Raw genomic sequence first — 20406 nt, 5'->3', positions numbered from 1 at the left:
CTCTCCTGCTGGGTTTAGGCCTTATTTGTTGTTCTTTCTCCAGCCTCTTTAGGTGTAAGGTTAGGTTGTGTATTTGAGACCTTTCTTGTTTTTTGAGATAGGCCTGTATTGTTATATACTTTCCTCTTCGGACTGCCTTTGCTGCATCCCAAAGGTTTTGAACAGTTGTGCTTTCATTTTCATTTGTTTCCATGAATTTTTAAAATTTTTAATTTCCTAGTTGACCCATTCATTTTTTAGCAGGAGATGCTCTTTAACCTCCATGTATTTGAGTTCTTCCCAAATTTCCTCTTGAGACTGAGTTGCAGTTTCAAAGAATTGTCTGAAAACACGCAGGGAATGATCCCAATCTTTTGGTACTGGTTGAGACCTGATTTAGGACCCAGTATGTGATCTATTCTGGAGAATGTTCCACGCACACTCAAGAAGAATGTGTATTCTGTTGTTTTAGGATGGAATGCTCTGAATATATCTGTGAAGTCCATCTGTTCCAGTGTGTCATTCAAAGCCCTGTTTCGTCGATCTGCTGCTTAGACGATCTGTCCCAATTGCACCACTAGGTGCAGATGTAGTGATCCTACGGTGCACCCGCACCCCAGCATTTACAGTAGCAATGTCCAAATAGTGAACTCTGGAAAGAGCCCAGATGTCCATCGACAAAGGAATGGATAAAGAAGATGTGGAATGTGATACTACTCAGCCACCAAAAAAATGAAATCTTGCCATTTCCAATGATGTGGATGAAACTAGAGGATATTATGCTAAGTGAAATAAGTCAATCAGAGAAAGACAATTATCATATGATATGTGGAATTCATATGTGGAATTTAAGAAACAAAACAGTATCACAGGGGAAGAGAAGGAAGAGTAAAACAAGATGAAATCAGAGAGGGAGGCAAACCATAAGAGACTCTTAATCATAGGACTCAAGCCATAGAGACTCTTAATCAGTTTGTTTCCTTCATCGTAGGAAACAAACTGAAGGTCGCTGGAGGGGAAGTGGTTGGGGAACAGGGTAACTGGGTGCTGGGCATTAAGGAGGGCATGTGATGTCATGAGCCCTGGGTGTTATATAAGACTGATGAATCAATGACCTCTACCTCTGAAACAAATATTATATGTTAATTAATTGAATTTAAATAAAGTTTTTAAAAAGTATAATAGCCATATATTAGTTTAAAAATATATACAGATTCCAAAATCAACAATTTACCACTAGAACTTGGAGAACCTGGTAACAGCAAGATTGAAAGGTTTGAGGTTGCTAGTAAAAGAACATACTAATAATTTTTTACATTAAGGATTACAGGTGTGATTGTATAAATAATAGTAATTAATCACCTAAGTTAAATTGAATTATGCTGTAGTAGCAAACATTTCCAGATCTCAGTGACTTCATACAACAAAAATCTTATTTCTTATCCTTGCAAAGTCATGTGGGTGTGTGGGCAACGCACTTCCTGTGCTGGTTCAGTGTCCCAGCCTGCTGTGGCACTTAAATATCAAATGTGATTCACACTATTTTGATGGCAGGGAGAGCACCCTGGAGAATTTCATGCTGCCAGTTAAATGCTTTTGCCCTGACACTTCTCACATTTTATTGGCCAAAGCGAGGTTTATGGCCAGAGTCCTTCACTTTGTATGTGTGCAAAGGGGGAGAACTGGAAATAACAGTGAATAGCATTAATGTCTACACTCATCCAGCTACCCGAGGAAAACTCTAAAAGAGAGATGGAAACATATAGGGCAAAGTTAGAAGACAAGGTGCCAAAGTATTGGATAAAGTAGCAATGAAAAGTATGAATTGATTTAAAAACAGAAACAGGGATGCCTGAGTGGCTCAGTTGGTTAAGCATCTGCCTTGGCTCATGATCCCTGGGTCTGGCCTCCGGGGGAGGGGGGGGGTAGTGGGGATAGGAGGGGTCAGAGGGCGGTCCCTGATCAGTGTGGAGTCTGCTTCTCCGTCTCCCTCTGTTCTGAATACACCCTTTTCCTCTCTCACACACATGATCTCTCTCTCAAATAAAGAAAATTTAAAAATAAATAAATAAAAAATAAAAACAAAAACATACAAACAAAAACCCCTTAGCTTGAAGATCTAACTCCTCATCTCCCTCAAATACCTTTAAAAAGAGAATGAATAAGTAATATTTGATCTTTTTGGTAGCTCAACGTATTTTCAGATTAAGACACCAAATTTTGTAAGACTAGGGAAAAAATATCTATAGGTGAAAAACTTAATATAAAATGGGAACAGAAGCTTCTTTGTTTTTTTCAAATCCTGAGGAGAGAGGACTGGAGGTCCATGCAGAATCATTTTAGTAGAATGGTCTTCAGTAGAAAGCCAAAACCTTCGAAAATTTTAATAAAAGGGTTTAAAAGAGAAAGCCGTATTAGGAAAGAGTGTGAAATATTTCATATTCTTCCAAATTTAATACTTGCAGGGCAAACTTCTAAGCTTTATCACTAAAATTTCAGTGGCATGTCATTTTGAAAGGGCTACCAAGGCACAGAATGTTTCATTAGTTTAATAAGGATTCCTGAAAAATTGTGGCTACTCCCAAAACCCAAGAGCAGGACAACATTAGGACTTTCACGGGCCCTAGGCACCTTGTGTGTCCTTCACCCGTGAAAAAATACTGAAAATTATATTTTACAATTGTTTTAGTATAATTACTAGCATAATACAGACTGGATTATTTTTTCTAATTTTAAAAGGAATTAAAACATTTTCACATAAACACCTAGAAGTATCATAGGCTCTAGGCACAATGACCAAATGACTCTTGGGCTCAGGCTAACAGCGCGCAGACAAGACAAACAAGAATTGCATTATGTCCACTGAAGAGACTATGGCTTACAGAGGAAAGAACTCATCCACCCCAGTTAACACTGATGCATGTAAAAACTTTTAAAAATGAATTGCTTTCACCACCTAAATTCTGGATTTTTGTTGTTAGGGTGGAATTACTGTCTTAAATTCCCTAGCAACTCAAATTGTGAACATAATAAGTTATGAAATCTTTATGTATTACTTTTACTTGAGTAGTAACAGAGGACAATTAGGATATTTCTTCAACTTTTTCTCAACATACCTAATATCTACATTTTTTTCAGAGTATACGTATATCTCTGTGGATACAGGTCATTATACATAAGTCAGTAGTTTGATTTTTTAAAAATAGAGTATAATTATGCAAATGAGAATGTCACCAAGTACTGAAATTTGCTGACATGATAGGTCAGCTGATTCATTGGTTATATACTTTATCATTTTTAAGAGATTAAAATGAACAGTATTGACATTTTCCTTTGTAGTCAGCAGTGATGAATGTCTTAAAAACGATATTCCACTAGCTTTCCAACGGCCAACAAAGAACTATCTGTAAGACAGCATTTAAAAAGAGCCAGAAATTCTACTGTATCTGCTAGGTACTAACACCACTGACTAATATCATCAAAGTAATGAGAATAAAGATGAGATTACAGCATGTAAGGAATTGGGGAAGCACAAATTAAAAGGAAGAATCATAAAATAAATAAAACTATAAAATATAACCTGGCCAGTTACTGACTTCGTGTGGCTCTAATGATGTACATACTTCTTGAAAAATGACTGCATTTGAAAGAAGTGGGATTAGTTCCCCCAGGCTCCTCCACTTCCCCTGTGATTATATAAGGAAATTCCAGCAGGCAGGGCTGGAATGGTGGGGGCGGGGCGGGGGGCAGAGAGTGGAGACTGGAATCACTGAGCTGCTTTCAAAAGCCCACACTTACCTTGTCTGGCCTCAAGCAACGAATGATAAGCATCCTTTGAAACTCATTTGCTTTATCTTCCCAATTTTCAGGAAAAACCTCATGATGTGGTTCCTAAAATTACAGTAGATATAATTCAGTGTTATTTTAGAGATTATTTCTAAAGAGAAGAGCCTTTTGACTTAGAAGCGGATTTTTAGAGAAAGCATAAAATGACAAAATGAAATCAAGAATACTAATGTAAATTTTATTAGGCTAGGGTAAAGTTATGAAATAAGGAATGAAAAGAAAATTTAAAACACCACAAAGGAATCAAAACTAGGACATGAATTAAGCAGGTTAATGTCAATATGAATACTAATCATTAGACAAAATGAAACCTGTTATTAAAAAATGTGCATTTCCCATTATTTCTCCAAAGGCATTTTAAAAACTACCATCATCATCTATTTATAAAAAATAAATATTTATTACAAAGGAAGCAAGAAAGGCATCATACTTAAATTTATTCTATTTCCTGTTTTGAACAATGTTTTGGTGTCTTTCTTATAAAGGTATATTTGAAACTGTATATAGTAAGAAGCAGCCAAAAGAGAGAACTATTAAAAATATACAAGAAGAGAAGCATTAAGATCCCAGGAGGGGTAAACTCAAAAAAAAGTGGGGGAGCTTTTGTAATTTTAAAATTGTAAGAAAGGCTATGTGGTATCTCATATTAGAAACCTCCAAGCTTGTCTTTTCCAGTTTGGGGCCATTGTAAATAATGCTGCTATGAATATATTTGCACAGGTGTTTTTGTGGGATTTATTTTCATTTCTCTTGAATAAATATATGAGTGAAATTTCTAGGTTAAAAGGATTGGTGATGGGCAGCCCGGGTGGCTCAATGGTTTAGTACCGCCTTCAGCCCAGGGCCTGATCCTGGGGATTCAGAATCGAGTCCCATGTCGGGATCCCTGCATGGAGCTTCCTTCTCCTCTGCCTGTGTCTCTGTGCCTCTCTCTCTCTCTCATAAATAAATAAAAATTTAAAAATAATAAAATAAATCTCCAAGCTTCATTCAGCATAGTGAATAAAATTTCTATTTGAAGTTAGAATGAAGTACTCACAAAACATATTTGTCTGTAGGAAATATATTTTTATTATTAATAGGGAGAAGTCCAAAAGAGATCCAGTCCAAAATATTCACATTTATGTATAGATACAATCTGTCACATATAATACAAGTAGGTAACCAAATAAAAATGTTCTTCACATATCTCACTCTTTCCTTCCCCTTCCCATCTTCCTCAAAGACAGCTCTTGCATATTAAACCCAAGAAAGCAGGAATAAAGAAGTGGAAAAAAATAATTGCAAATTGATAAAATATTAGCCCTTGTGCTAAAAAAAAAAAAAATTAAAAAAAAAATTGAAGGCAGGCAACAATTTCTACATGTTCCGGAAGGGAAATTGTTTTACATTTTGTGTTGACTGTAATAGTCTCCAATTAGCAAGATAGAATTCCATGAAAAATTGTTGGAGAACTATTAGCTTTTCCTTCTGAAGGGGAGGTGGAAATTTTCTTCTATCCAAGGTTCTTCTAGCTGGAGTACAAATTAAATTTACGTGAAACAGATTAATAGGAGCAAAAAACCCCAAAGTTTGATTACATGTACATGGAGGCCCAATAATGAAATGAGACTTAAAGAAAGGATCAAGGCAAGTAGCTTTTATACCTTCCAGACTAATAAGAGACCATAAATCTGTGAGAAATTGACAGGAAAAAAAAAATTTAACTTTGGGAGTTTCAGTTAGTAGGGAATTCTGAACAGAATTCGGGCTGGGGGAGTAAATTAGTAAAAAGCAACAAGCCTTGTTGATACAGCTTTCTAAGCTCTAAATTTCTGGTCTCTGGTGATTAGGATGTGTTTTTACCTTCTGGTAGAGGGAGAAGACCTTTCACATGGGACATGTATTTCCTGTTCTCAAGGGGACTGAGGGTACTTCTTGCACAAGCTGTCACTTAAGTAACTTTTATTCAAAATAATCCATATGCCAAAGCGGCACATTTTGGGTAGCTTCTCCTTGATCCCTACACCTCATGTCAAATGACAAAAATGTTTACTAGCCAATACCTTGCATTCTAGCTTATATCTGTATTTATAACCTGCGTTCAGAAAATCTAAATAATAACTCTTTTGTAAACATTTTTTTTTAAGATTTATTTATTTTAGGGAGAGAGAGAGCATGAGCTGAAAGGGCACTGGAAGAGGGAGAGAGAATCTCAAGTAGACTTCACACTGAGTGTGGAGCCCAATCCCACGACCCAAAGATCATGACCTGAGCTGAAACCAAGAGTTGGACACTCAATCAACTGTGTCACTCAGGCGCCCCTGTAAAAAAAATTGGCACCCCCAAACTTGGGGCTCAAACTTACAACCCCAAGATCAAGAGTCACATGCTCTACCCACTGACCCAGCCAGGTGCCTCTCTTTTGTAAGCTTTTTAACTCACCTGCTACTATGATTGCATAGTCTAAATTGTTAATAAATAAAAACCTGGCATGGGAAATCAAAAAGAATATTTTAAGGAACATGCACTCCACACAATTCAGGGATTTATACAGAAGTTCAGAGGAAAACCACCAACTTAGAAGGTGGGGATAATATAAATCTAAACCTTGATTTCAACACCTGACCAGTTGTTTAAAGCTTACTTAAATTTTGTTTTTATTCAAAGATAAGAATAAATTATTTGCATTATTTTCTCCACTTAAAAACTTTGGAATAAGCAAGAGGGTTAAAACATACCAAACTATCATACACTTTTTTCCATCCATCCTTTAAGTGCATAAACTCCCTACGAATGGTTTTGAAGGAAGGTAAATCATCTAGTCGACATATTTCATCCCATGATTTTTGGGGAAGCCACGTGCAAGGGTTGGCATGAGGATTATCCAACCCAATGCCACCAGTCAGCAGAAATCTCCACTCGGCTTTATTAATCTTTGGAAAACAAAGTAGCATGAAGAGTCAGAAATGAATTCATTACATACATAAGAAATTTAAACCATTTTCAAAGAATTGGCTGTTGATTTTTCAGTCCTAGGTATGGTCCTTGTGAAATTCTATATCGACTGGTATAGCAGCTCAGTACTTATTCATAAGAAACTAATCCATCCATTATAACCAGCTTTCAAAATAGTTCCATTCTAGATAGCTATTTTTTTGATAATGCTCCTCCAGAATTATTAATCTAAACATAAAAGTTTCACTAATCTAAATACAAAAATTCTATCTGAGTATATGTTTTTTTCTCAAATGTCCGCTTAGAGTTTTACAGGCTCTAAAAATTGTGGGAAGACAGGAGGGAGAGGCGGGTGGGTGGTGGTATCAGCAAAACAAGTGAACGGACCTGGGAGATACTGGCTTCCAGTATGAAATGAGTAAGTCACAGTAATAAAAGGTACAGCATCAAGAATATAGTCAATGGTACTGAAATAGCATGATGTGGTGGCAGATGGTAGTCACCCTTGGCTGTATAGAACTGATGAATCACTATGTGGTGCGCTGGAAACTAAAGTAATATTGTGTATCAACTATACTCAATAAATAAAAATAAAAATGAATAAACTAAAAATTTTAGGAAGACAACATCATCAATCTGTCATATTTTCAACTATTTTTCATAAAATATAATGAGGTACTGCTACAAAACTTTTGCAGGAAATTCAAGAATAAAGCCTCTACTCCTTCAGAATTCGACCAATGCATCACCTAATGAAATCAATGAATCTTAAACACCGAAGGGAATAAAATAGTGAATTTACACAGTACCTCTCTTTTATTCTTACAGTGCTTCTTATATTTTAATTGAACAGATTTGAAATATAACAAAAATTTATGAAAGGTATTGTTAAGCCCAAATGGTTAGACTCGACTAATTTGCACAAGTTCTTAAAAACGTTACCATTTATATGATTACTTGGTGTAAATTTATCAACATGTTTGGTACATTTATAAGCAGACCTATATGTGATTCTAATAGAAACTATTTTAAACTAAAACATGCATAAATTTAAGTAATAATTACAGAGTGAACTTTGCTTTATTTATTTTTCACCTCCGTAAAATTCAATCTAGTTTTGAGGTCTTGCTTTAACCGTAATTATTGTTTATTTACAACCCTTTTGTATGTATACACACACACACACACACACACACACTCAAATTAGTAAATTAGCAAATCCATGTTATTCTTTTTTCTAAAAATTTTACCAGTACTGACCGCACGTTCATGTAGTAGCAGATTTATAGTAAGACAAAAGGAAAAGAGTAGCTTATCCTTCTCAAAGAGTGATCGGCAGACATTAACATACAGGGAGTAAGTAAAGTGATCCTTGAGAATTTGAAGCCTACAGGTCAACAGAAAGACAAGGGAATAAATAAAAATGCATTATACCTTAAAGAAAATGCCTTTAAGGAAACCTATTGTAAACCATTTAGATGTATATCCTTCTAATAAGCTTTCTGGCCAATTACCCCCAAAACAATCAAGAATCATCATTAACTAGGTGCACCAATTTGAGAGCTATGCAATGTAGAAACACTTCAGTAGAATTGCATTTTACTGTTGATTGATTTTTTTAAAAGAAACTTAATCTTTCTTTTGGATAAAAGTCAATGCATGGTACATTAATCTATTTTAAAGATTTGTGGACTATTTTTAGCTATAAAGAATTTCTTGGGGTAAAATTTGATTTTCTTATTCTGCAGATGCTTCCAAACATTCTATATTATATATTAAATTAATAGCTTCTTTATTAAATTAACATTTGTAGTGTGCTACTCTGCTCATGAATCTATAAAAGCTGGAGAAAGCACAAAACTTGATAAACTACATGTTTATTTACCACATTGACGGAAACATGGAAATATAAATAATCACAATATTTGTAACTAACAACTTTCTCTTAAGTGCTAACATATGTTTTCTGTATTCATAGCAATTCCTTATGTGAATATAATACTTTAAGCATTTTCATTTAATTATGTCATAAGGAAAATAAACTTCATCATTGAAATATTTCTAGGTTATAATAGTGGTAATAGAAATGAACAGTTGGCTGAAAACCTTTGCAGAGAGTTAATGATTGACAATGGCCCAAACTAAGCAGATTAATTTAACTGAAGGAAAAATTAGTATAGTTTGATTTTGGCTAAGCAAAATTCTACCAATGTTTCTTAATGTGTCTTGAAAGAATAATCTATCAGTACCACCATATCTTGGCTATTTTCAGACTGATATTCTAGGCTACCGAACATCTCAGCTCTATTTTTTTCCTTACTTGTCTATTCTTTAATTATTTTGTCCCCTGCCAGCATTCTCATTAAAAAAAAAAAAAAAATACAACAAATTGATGTATTTTATTTCTAGTTGAGAAAACCCTCTGAAAAAGGGCTTGGTAGAGAGGTCTTTGAAACTAGTTGCTGAAATATAGTTGAATTCTCTGAAGATTTAAAATAATCATACTATTCTTGTCCCTATTTTTATGCTAATCATGGTCTTTTCACACTTGGCATTTAATTTGTCTCATCTGTAACAGTGCAATTAATACAGGGTAGCTCAGATTTGGTCTTTCTAAAATAAAATAAAAATGCACCTTAAAACAAATTTCCGCTTATAGAGAGGAAGATTGAGGGAAAAATTATAAGGGTCACTGGTATTAGAAATTCAAGTTCAGACTCATTAGTGGTAAAAATGCAGATTAAAATACAATTTTTTAATAATCTGTTACAGTGAAAAAGTAGATAAAAATGATCATTTTCAATGCTGATGCATGAGACAGGGTTATAAGATCATTTGTGTCACTCTGATAGAGTTGTATATTTGAATAACCATCCAAGGTTCTGAAAGAAGTAACTACCTTTGTCCTAATTTGGGGGTTCTAGCCTATAGAAATAATTAACAATGTGGATGCTTTTATTTATTGTAATATTATTTATAATTTGAAAGCTGGAGATTACTTTTGAATCTTACAATAAGAAAATTATAGCACATTCATAAAATGGTGTATTGTGCAACCACTAAAAATTATGTTTCAGAAGAGTCTTTAATAACATGGGAAAAATTATCTTGATAGAAGTGGAAGGAAAAGAAAAAGGAAACTGTGCATGTGTGTGTATACACTTACATAGTTTTCTGAGAGAGATTTTACTTTGGTCCCTGTAACAAAGCTATATCTTTGTTAGATTTTTGTTTCTGTACTTATGTGTTTTTTTGCTACAGGTATTTATTTTCTAATTAAAAATTTGATTAAAAAAAACAGGTGATCCAAATTACGATGGCTATTTCACAGTATACATATTTATATATATGGCTATGTCATAGCAGTCATAATGTATGTTTGGTATAATAGTTAAGAATTATTATGAATAAAAATATTAGAAGGTAAACAAAAATGAAATATGTTTCCATAAAAGGAAATAAGAGATAATTTTACTAGTTGCTATAAGTTTATACCATTAAACACCATCAGTTTATCCTATCTACCCCCTCCTCCTGGCAACCATCATTTTACTGTTGTTTTTTGTTTTTAGAGGTATGAATTTTTTTCTGATTCCACATATAAGGGGTATCCACAGTACTTCTCTTTTTCTGATTTATCTTAGCACAGTGTGGTAACCAATGTTACCATATATACATATATACAATATATATGTATGACATATTGACGTATATACAATGTCAATGTCGATCAATGTCACAAATGGCAGACCATGGACACGCAGGACAATGAAAATAGACACCAATAGCATGCCACTTATAAAAAATCAACTCCCAATGGGTCAAAGATGTAAACTTAAGACCTGATACCTTAAAACTCCTAGAAGAAAACATAGGGAAGAAACCTATCAATGTTGATTTCAGCACTGATTTTCTTGAACATGACACCAAAAGCACAAACATAAGCAAAAATCAATAAATGGGACTAATTCAAACCCAAAAGCTTCTGCACAGCAAAAGAAACAATTAACAAAATAGTGCCAAGAAATAAACCTATGCTTATATGGGCAATTAATCTGTGACAAAGGAGGCAAAAATACACAACGGGGGAAAAGACAGTCTTTTCAACAAATGGTGCTGGGAAAACTGGACAGCGACTTGTAGAAGAATGAAACTGGGCCATTTTCTTACACCAAAAGTAAACTCATAATGGATTAAAGATCTCAATGTGAGACCTGGAACCATAAAACTCCTAGAAGAAAACAGGCAGTAATTTCTTTCATATTGGCCTTAGCAACATTTTTCTAGATATGTCTCCTTGGGCAAGGGAAACAAAACCAAAAATAAACTATTGGGACTACAGAAATTAAAAAATAAACAAAGAATGAAGCACAGTGAAGACAACTATCAACACAAAAAGGCAACCCAGTGAACGGGAGAAGTTATGCACATATGATACGTCTGATGAGGGATTACTAAGCAAAATATATAAACAACTTCTACAGCTTAAAAACCAAAAACTCAAATAACCTGATTAAAAATAGGCAGAGGATCTGAACAGACATTTTTCCAAAGACATACAGATGTCAAACAGACACATGAAAAGATGCTCAACATCACTAATCACCCAGGAAATGCAAATCAAAACCACAATGAGGTATCACTGGACACTTTTCAGCATCACTAGAATCAGAAAAACAAGAAGTGTTGGTAAGGATGTAGAACAAAAGGAACCCTGTGCCCTGCTGGTGGGAATGTAGAGTGGCACAGCCACTGTGGAAAACAGTAAGGAAGTTCCTCAAAAACATTAAAATAAAAATTTTAAAATAGTAATTCCACTCTTAGGTATTTACCCATAGAAAATGAAAACAGTAATTTGAAAAGATATATACGCCTCTATGTTTACTGCTGCATTATTTACAAGAGCCAAGATATAGAAGCAACCCAAGTGCCTATTGACGGATGGATGGATAGAGAAAATGGGGGGTACACATATAGATACAATGGACTATTCCTCAGCCATAGAAAAGAATGAGATCTTGCCATTTGTAACAACATGGAGGGACCTAGAGGATATGATGCTAAGTGAAATAAGTTGGACAGAGAAAGACAGATACCATAAGATTTCACTCCTATGTGGAATCTAAAAAACAAACCAAACAAACAAAATGCAGAAACAGACCCATAAATACAGAGAAGTGATGGTTGCCAGAGGGGAGGGTGTTGGGAGGATGGGCAAAATGAGTGAAGGGGAGTGGGAGATACAGGCTTCCAGTTATGGAATGAGTAAGTCATGGGAATAAAAGGTACCGCATAGGGAGTAAGTCAGTGGCATTGCAACAGCGTTGTACGGTGCCAGATGGGAGCTACACTCGCGGTGAGCACTACATCTAGAGAAAGTGAATCACTGTGTTGTACACCTGAAACTAATGCAACATTGTGTGTTAACTATACTTCAAAACGAGCAAACAAAAAAAAAAACCCAAAGGAAAACAAAACAAAGGGCAACCATGAGAGAAAATTTTTGCAAACCATATGTCAGATTAAGAATTAAGGTGCAAAATATACAAAGAGCTAACAATAACACAAAAACAATCTGACTTAAAAATGGGCAGAAGACCTGAATAGACATTTTCCTAAAGAGGACATCAGAATTGGTAACAGGCACGTGAAAAGCTGCTCAGCATCACTAATTACCAGGGAAATGCAGATCAACACCACGAGAGATCACCTCCCCTCCTAACAGAACGCAAAAGATAATAGGTGGTGGCCAGCACGTGGGGAAAAGGGAACGCCTCCACAAATCATGTGTGGTTCTCCTCTGGCTCAAGCCAGTTTGCTAGCACAGATGGTCACTTCAATTAGCAGATAAATTTGGGATGAGATTTCTGCCTTTTTGCAATCTCTTAGTGGACTGCCTGTGATGTGCAACACATTCTGGTTTAATGGTACCGCATGATAAACTTGTTTTCTTTCTCTACTACCTTTGTAAGGAAAATTTCTGGGTTGAGAAAATATTTTGCTTGGATACTTCTGCAACAATATACCAGCACAATGGAAGTGAATAAACCACTGCACTACACAAAACACTATGAATTTCACAAATGAAACGTTGAGTATGAGATGCCAGACAAACAAGCGCACACACTGTGATCCCATTCATGAAGTTCTGCTACAACAGGCAAAACTAATTTATGGTGTTGGAAATCAGGACCGTCTTTAGCTTGGTGGAAGAGGTTTGGTTAGTTACTAGAAGGGGACACAAAGCCGGGTTTCTGGGCTGTCTGTAACCTTCTGGGTCTTAATCCGGGTGCTAGTTACACAGGTTTGCTCAGTCATGAAAGTTGAGCAAAGGGGATCCCTGAGTGGCTCAGTGGTTTAGCGCCTGTCTTTGGCCCAGGGTGTGATCCTGGAGTCCCGGGATCGAGTCTCACGTCGGGCTCCTGGCATGGAGCCTGCTTCTCCCTCCTCCTGTGTCTCTGCCTCTCTCTATCATTCATTCATTCATAAATAAATAAATAAATAAATAAATAAATAAATAAATAAATCTTTAAAAAAAAAAGAAAGTTGAGCAAATACTCTGATTTCTGCATGCTTCTGAGTGTATACTAACAATTTCTGTGAAATTTTCAAATATGCTTTCCTATTTACTCTTTAGTTGGTTCCAGAATTATACTTTCAGGCTCACTAGAGGCATGAATGGGATTTTCACTGTATTAAAATTAAGGGATTTTAAGTAAAAAAGACACATTTTATTTTCTAGATTTCATCCTAATCTCATATCTGGGTAAAAGGATTTGATTTTCCATAAATCATAAGGGACTATAGTCATAATTATGAAGAAACATGTCATATGTGTGGATGACTTCTAATATGATGAAACAAGTCATAATAAAGGAACCAATTAGTTGTAAAGCAAAAAATTGTTCTGATTTTTAACTCTTGTACATAAAACATGTCTTTAAGCAGCAGAGCAAAGAAATTTTCTTCTCTAGATTCCAGCAAATACTTTTTTTTTTTTTTTTTTAGGATTTTATTTATTTATTCATGAGAGAACACAGAGAGAGAGGTAGAGACACAGGAGAGGGAGAAGCAGGCTCCACGCTGGGAGTCCTATGTGGGACTCAATCCCGAGACTCCAGGATCATGCCCTGAGCTGAAGGCAGACACTCAGCCACTGAGCCACCCAGGCGTCCGTCCAGCAAATATTTCAATTTAAAAGTACTTAAGATGATAATATTTGGGTGACCTGGTTTTAAAAAGGTAGAGAAAAAGAACTGCATTGAGAAACAAAACATTGTTTGCTATTGTGGCTCCATGTGATCAGTACTGTGATAAGTTCTGGGAATATTAGAAAAACAAACAAAACCGCCAAAACCCTTATCTCAGGGAACTCAGAACCTAGTATGAAAACCAGACATGCTTGTTTGATTAACTAACAATGCACATGGCTGGGAATGATTCGAAGAAAGGGAGCTAAAAAATCTTATTTTCTCTATTTCAGTAATCCCCTCCTACCCTTGAAAATTTCAGATTCTGGAAGGAATAGAGAAATAAATGAAACATTTTCAAATATCATAATATGAAAACATACTTTAAACTCCACCATCACATGTGTCTTCTTGAAGATGTCCACCTCCTATTTCTCACGGGCAGACAGCTGAGAAATTGTATGCTAAGCCATGTGCTGGTCTTTACACCTTTATTGATCTCAAATTCAAGGTTGTAAAATAATGATACTAATAATGAAACTACTCAGTTTAAGAATATTCAAAATTTAGCAGAGTTCTACATGGTAAATGAAAGGAATTCAATTCAGATTGTCAGGAGGTTCTCATTTTGAATCTCTAAAAACTAATTCTTCACTGCCAAGTGATAAGTATTAAACTGAATTTCCTTTGTGGGTATGAGCAGTCAAGAAACTGAAGTACCTCGCTTCCTACTGATCAATAAAGTTGGAGAGTGCAATGATTGCAATGAGCAATTTTCTTTGTTCAAGAGGTAATTTCGTGTTAGAGCTCATTAAAAATATGTTTTAATACCAAACTAAAACTTACCTGATAATAAATGAAATTCTACTCTCTCATACATTTAGTGTTACGTAAGGTCCTAATCCCTTTATTTATTACGATAGCCAACTGGAAAATAAGGTATTTTACGTAAATAAGAATAACCCAACTAATCACAATAAGGTATTTTTTAAAACCCTGTTACTTGACAAACTGTAACTATGTGACTTTTGGAATGCGAGTTTACAGAGGGTAAGAGTCCCGTCTTTTCAAGGTCTTAACCATTCTTTCCAAACCTCCAATCACAAATACTTTTGGTAAATGATAAGCAGAGATAAGTGTTTCCTCTCTTTAGAATGACATTATAATCCTATCTCCCTGTAAATGACTTCCTGGCAGGCTGAATTTGGCCACACTTATTCCTTTTCTCACCCTCAAATTTATTTCTAGCACGATGATTAATCAAGCCCACATTAGCCATAAGAGTCATGCTCACGGCATTTCTGTAACAGCAGTGAGAGCCACCAATTACTATTGCATTTTCATGCAGTAATAAATAAATAAATAGTAATAGTCAGTAGTAATAGTCAGTATATTTATAAATAATATAATAGTCAGTAATGAATAGTATTTCTTTTCCATACCTTTTTACTAAAATTTCTGATTTCTCTGAATTTTCGATAGACAGGATATAAAGATTAATAAACCAGGTCAGTGAGTATTGGTACATGGGCTCGATGTTAGCTAGGTCGGCAATAGAGAAGAACAGGATGGTGGAATGGATGGCGATAGGCCGATAGCCCATGCGGGTGCTATCAATCTTCTTCTCTGTCTCTTCAGCTACTTCCTGCTTTTGAGAAATCTCATTAGCCAAAGCCTTGGAGGAAGATAATATCTTAATAGCAGTTTCATCTTCTAATATATTGCCTTCAGAAGATGAAAGAACTTCTAAAATCTTGTCCTCTATTTCCTTTAACTGCCTGGAATAAAACACAATTTTCGCAGAAGAAAAAAGAAATCGTTTAAAATCCCTTCACGCACACATTCTTGTATGAGAAACAAAGAGCTTGTAACCCAAGAAATGCATCACTTTGTGACAAATACCCGTAACGGTGATATTGTATAATTAATTTCTTATCTTGCAAAATGTCAGAAAGACAGGCCTTTCTGCTCCACTTCTCTTCCCGACCATCATTTGCGTGGTAACTAGAGGGAGAGGTGTAAGCCCATCAAGTATCTCAGCCCTGAGTGAATGAAAGCATCGCTCCATTTATTTTCTAAAATTTTTCATGACTCCTGGAGCTTCAGCCTTGGTGCCTATGCTAGAGATACTATGAGCAGAAACTGGGATGCAGAGTGTCCACTCAGACTGTGCTCCGGGGAAAACAGATAACATCAATTACATAATGAATACTACAACTTTTGTGCTAAAACGAGTCGTTGAAAATACATTGCCTTGATTGGTGGTAGGCCTTCCAGGGCTTCCAGGGGCTGAGAACTTGTATATAGAAATATACTCTTAGGCAGTTTTCTACATGAACACCACGGCATTGGGATGCCTTATCTTTTCCTCTTAAATCTTCCCCTTCGATGCATCTGCTAAATCTAACAAAATAGATCTTTAACATGTACTTTAATCCATTCTAAGTGATCCTGAAACAAGTAAGAACAATCCTGTGTTTTGCTTTGTTCTAGAGAGAAAGAGAGAGAGCGAGCACGCGAACATGTATGAGTGAGTAGGTGAGGATGGGAGGTGGGGGAAGAGAGAATCGTAAGCAGACTCTGCTGAGCACGGAGCCTGAGATCACGACCTGAGCTGAAATCAAGAGTCCAGTGCTTAACCGGCTGAGCCACCCAGTTGCCCCAACAATTCCGTGTTTTATAATGTTGGAAACCTTTTGTTTTCAGCTCCTTGTAGTATCAAGGCTTGCTTTTCTTCTTCAAGGTCTGGCCTCTCTCGTGCCACCACGATTCCCAATAGCTGATCTTGCATTCCCTCAGAAGTGATCATGAAGTTTAGTAATGTTACCTGTAAATGAAAGAATATACAAGAATTGCACAGTTGTTTTACTGAGAAAGCCTCTGCTTTAAGTTCTGACCTTAAAATGGACTCATTCCTATAGTAGTATATGTGACAAGTGAAATTTGTAGACGTTTCTCATAGTCATAAACATAATATTTCAAAAGGTTTTGTTTGGTGATCAATTTATTCCTATTTCGAATGATCCAATTGTTGACAAACTGTTTAATCCCCAAGTCAGGGCAGCCCGGGGATCTCAGTGGTTTAGCGCCACCTTCAGCCCAGGGCGTGATCCTGGAGACCCGGGATCGAATCCCACGTTGGGCTCCCTGCATGGAGCCTGCTTCTTCCTCTACCTGTGTCTCTGCCTCCCTCTCTCTCTCTCTCTGTTTCTCATGAATGAATAAATCCCCAAGTCAATTGGAATCAGGTTGAAAACTACCCTTCATCCTGGCTGGATGAGCTGATTTACATGTTAGGGATCCTAACGGTGTCAAAAAGTAAAGGAAATCTTATCAAGTGAGATAGAGGGAAAAAGAACACTGTCATTACCTGTCATGAGTATACATGATATTTACAATGTGATGATCATATCACATACTAGGTAACGCATGATATACAATAGAATATTATAATGCGGCCGATTATACAATCATACGACAATATGACCAGTCACTATTGTGAACGAGGGAATGCGCTGTTTTAATGGTGTCCATCAAGGTGCGGTCTCTCAACACCTACTTTCTCTCCGTCTGTAATGACTCCTATAGGCTCTCTTTCCTACATCTTAAAGTTCCTCCTCCCCTGGTTCTTTCCTGGAAGTGGGAAAGTAATCACGCTAAGGTCTCTCTTTCACAAAGCAAATAAATAAGTCATTCTCTTGCTCCCCCTACAATCCCTTCCAGCAATGGAATGATCTCTCTCTGGGCCTTCACAACTATACTTAGTGATAATGGTATTCATATGTGCTTTCTGTCTCAGTCTCATTCCATTCTCCAGTGCTCTACCACCTGCTCTCACCCCAGCCTCCACACACCCATCAATACACACAGCAATAAGCTAGAAAAACTTCCTGGCTCTGGTCATCAACGAACCCACAGATCAATAAACACTTACTTGACTGTTGCTTAATTTGACCCCCACCCTCCACTCCAGCCTTTTTACACATCTCTTTTGCAATCTGCCTGCCCTCTGCCCTTGTGTCTTGAGTTGAGGTCTACCCTTAGGTCTTCAACATCACCTCCCATGCCTCCTTTCACGTGCCTTTCATTTCTGCTCTGCTGAACTGATGGTGAAATCCCATGCACGCTGGCTGTGAAATATCTGTAGGGGCTTCAGCTCAGGCCGTTGGTGGGAGACTTTAGGTTCCCCCCCTCGCCTAGTAAGAGAATTTGAGGAGGTTCCCTCTGCAAGAATAGAGTGATTCTGTTTTTGTAAGAAAATGTCCCACCTGTGATCAGAAAGTGTAAAGTGCCCCTAGGCAGGTGACCCCCAGCCCTGCCCAAACCCGGTAACTTCTCCATGGCGGTTTTGTCTAGGTTACACTTGCCCCCCTTCACTTGACCCGTGATGGGCCTTGGATACCACTAGGGATAGATTACATGAGCATAATCATAAACTTAGATGGGATAATAAGAAATTCCTAAAATCGAACAATTAAAAAACTCATTAAATGTTATTTTGTAATGCTCTCCGGCTTTGGCATTTATTCATGGGGAAAAATAAAGCTTTCAAGAGTTTTTCCCTTCTGACATGAGAAACCAAGCACGGGAGTTATATTTTCTTTAATGCCCAAACCATAGTCCTAGTATTGAGCCAAATACATGTTTTACAACTTTTACCTTCTTGTGTTCAGACACAAAGAGGTATTCATTCATAGTCCATTAATGCGGGATCTTATGAGATCAAGATTTTGTAAATCTAGGCATTCACTCACGAATAACAATAAACATTCAAACAAATATTAACAAAGAAACATTTCAAATTATATAACATATGATTTCATAATTTTACTTTCCTTTAGAGTCAAAAGGATTATAGCAGCATGATATCATCCCTTGGGAACTTTTGAAAGCAAAGGTACATAAAAGATCCTAAAAATAGGATTTAGAGGAAGTATTTTAATTTGTAAATGAAAGCAAGTAACTGCCTCACTATGTTTTCTAATCCCTGTTTAATCAATTCCGGCAATTAAAAATAATGAAGCAATAAGACACCTTGGGGATCTTAAGGATTTCGATAGTGAATCATAGATCAGTTTCCTTCCCACAGCGGCTTATAACTTCTATAACTAGTTACTGATGAACTAAGAATTATTCGTTATTTGTGAAATTTTCATAGATCTCACTGAAAAGTATAAATGGTTTTTCATGTCATCTATTAAAAAAAAAACCCACAGCTTTGGAATTTTAACATTTCATTTTATGTTTCATTCTTTCTCACTTATGTTTAAAAGTTAAATAACAATCCTAATCATTAACACTCATTTAACACTGTGCTGGGTCTTATTCTAAGCCTTCGCATAGATGACTTTAGTCTTTATACTGTCCTATGAGATGGAGATTTCTTTTTTTCTTTTTTCTTTTTTTGTTTGTTTGTTTTTTTGAGATGGAGATTTCTTATTCCCGTTTTCTAGACTAAGGAATGGAGGCACAGAGAGATTAAATAACTTGGCTAACATCACACAATTGGCAAGTGATAAAGCTAGAATTTGAACCAAGCTCCAGAATCATGTTCTTAATAACTACTAGTTACAAACCCCTCCTAATAGATAACCAGGCAATATGCAATTTTTGGTGTTTAGATAACATTTTAATTAGTTAAAATAGTGGCCAAGAATTTCCGTATTGTAACATTCTGTTTTAAAAACTAAGCTCAAGGGTGACCCCACTTTCCCTCAGTCTTCTTGGCTTCTCTGAATGTCCAGGCTAAAGTATGCCTCCAATTGTGAGCGCCTGTGTTTTCCCAGTCATAAATAGGGTCACTCTACATACACATTATTTACAGTGTAAACCTCTTGGGAACAGTGACCGTGTTTATTCATCTTGGAGGGAATGAATTATAGCACCTTTGTGCTTCCTCTGCCTCTGTAGAAAGATGCCTACCTTAATTTAAATATTTCTAGTTGAGACAGTTTTTGAACTCACTAGCCAAATCTTGTCTCCATATGTGACTTTCAAAATCTGAATCAACATTTCTTAATGTCCTCTCCGGCCAGCTGTAAATGAAAGTTATCCCTTTCTCCTTTGCTCATTCCACAAACATTTATCAAGCACCAAGATTTGGGAATAAAAAATGGAATGACCTCCATGAGTTCAGTTGCAGATCAACATCTCAAGGGATTTTAGTCATTGACTAAAACTTAAAACTAACTTTGCTCTCGAAAGGAATTTCTAGTATTTTCAAAGAACCAGTGATCACAATCAGTTCTTGTAAGTCACTATATAAAATCAGATAACAGCAACCTCATTCTGAGAAAGAAGAATGGATTTTTGTTAATTCCAATGCCAAGAATTAGCATATTATCATTTATTACAAAGGAGGTGCATATATGTCATCTCTGCTTAACAATGAGATTCTAAGAATAATATCAATCATAGAAATTAGATTCTCAAAAATCTTTTTTTTCCCCCCACT

The 20406-nt window shown here is 36.1% G+C and overlaps 1 protein-coding gene and 1 long non-coding RNA gene across 12 annotated transcripts in view; one reads left to right on the top strand and one right to left on the bottom strand.

Annotated features, from left to right (window-relative positions):
• DNAH7 (dynein axonemal heavy chain 7) overlaps positions 1-20406 on the bottom strand; it is a 234340-nt gene that overhangs the window by 42854 nt on the left and 171080 nt on the right. For all 4 annotated transcript variants that reach the window (XR_012024865.1, XR_012024864.1, XM_072812865.1 and 1 more), the window contains exons 50-54: positions 16646-16779; positions 15395-15730; positions 8023-8149; positions 6546-6740; positions 3778-3870 (exon numbers count right to left, since the gene is read on the bottom strand). Coding sequence is in view for 2 of the 4 variants with exons in the window: in XM_072812865.1 (XP_072668966.1) it covers positions 3778-3870; positions 6546-6740; positions 8023-8149; positions 15395-15730; positions 16646-16779 (885 nt within the window). In the remaining 2 variants the exon portion in view is untranslated. The remainder of the gene's footprint in view (positions 1-3777; positions 3871-6545; positions 6741-8022; positions 8150-15394; positions 15731-16645; positions 16780-20406) is intronic.
• The window catches only part of LOC140625537 (uncharacterized), a 136613-nt gene that overhangs the window by 7732 nt on the left and 108475 nt on the right, over positions 1-20406 (top strand). The window lies entirely within an intron of this gene.

This window comes from Canis lupus, chromosome 36 (assembly GCF_048164855.1).
Source record: "Canis lupus baileyi chromosome 36, mCanLup2.hap1, whole genome shotgun sequence".
In the NCBI taxonomy this organism is placed as follows: domain Eukaryota; kingdom Metazoa; phylum Chordata; class Mammalia; order Carnivora; family Canidae; genus Canis; species Canis lupus.
Note: the sequence above shows the minus strand (reverse complement) of the source record. Positions and strands in the feature narration are given on the sequence as shown.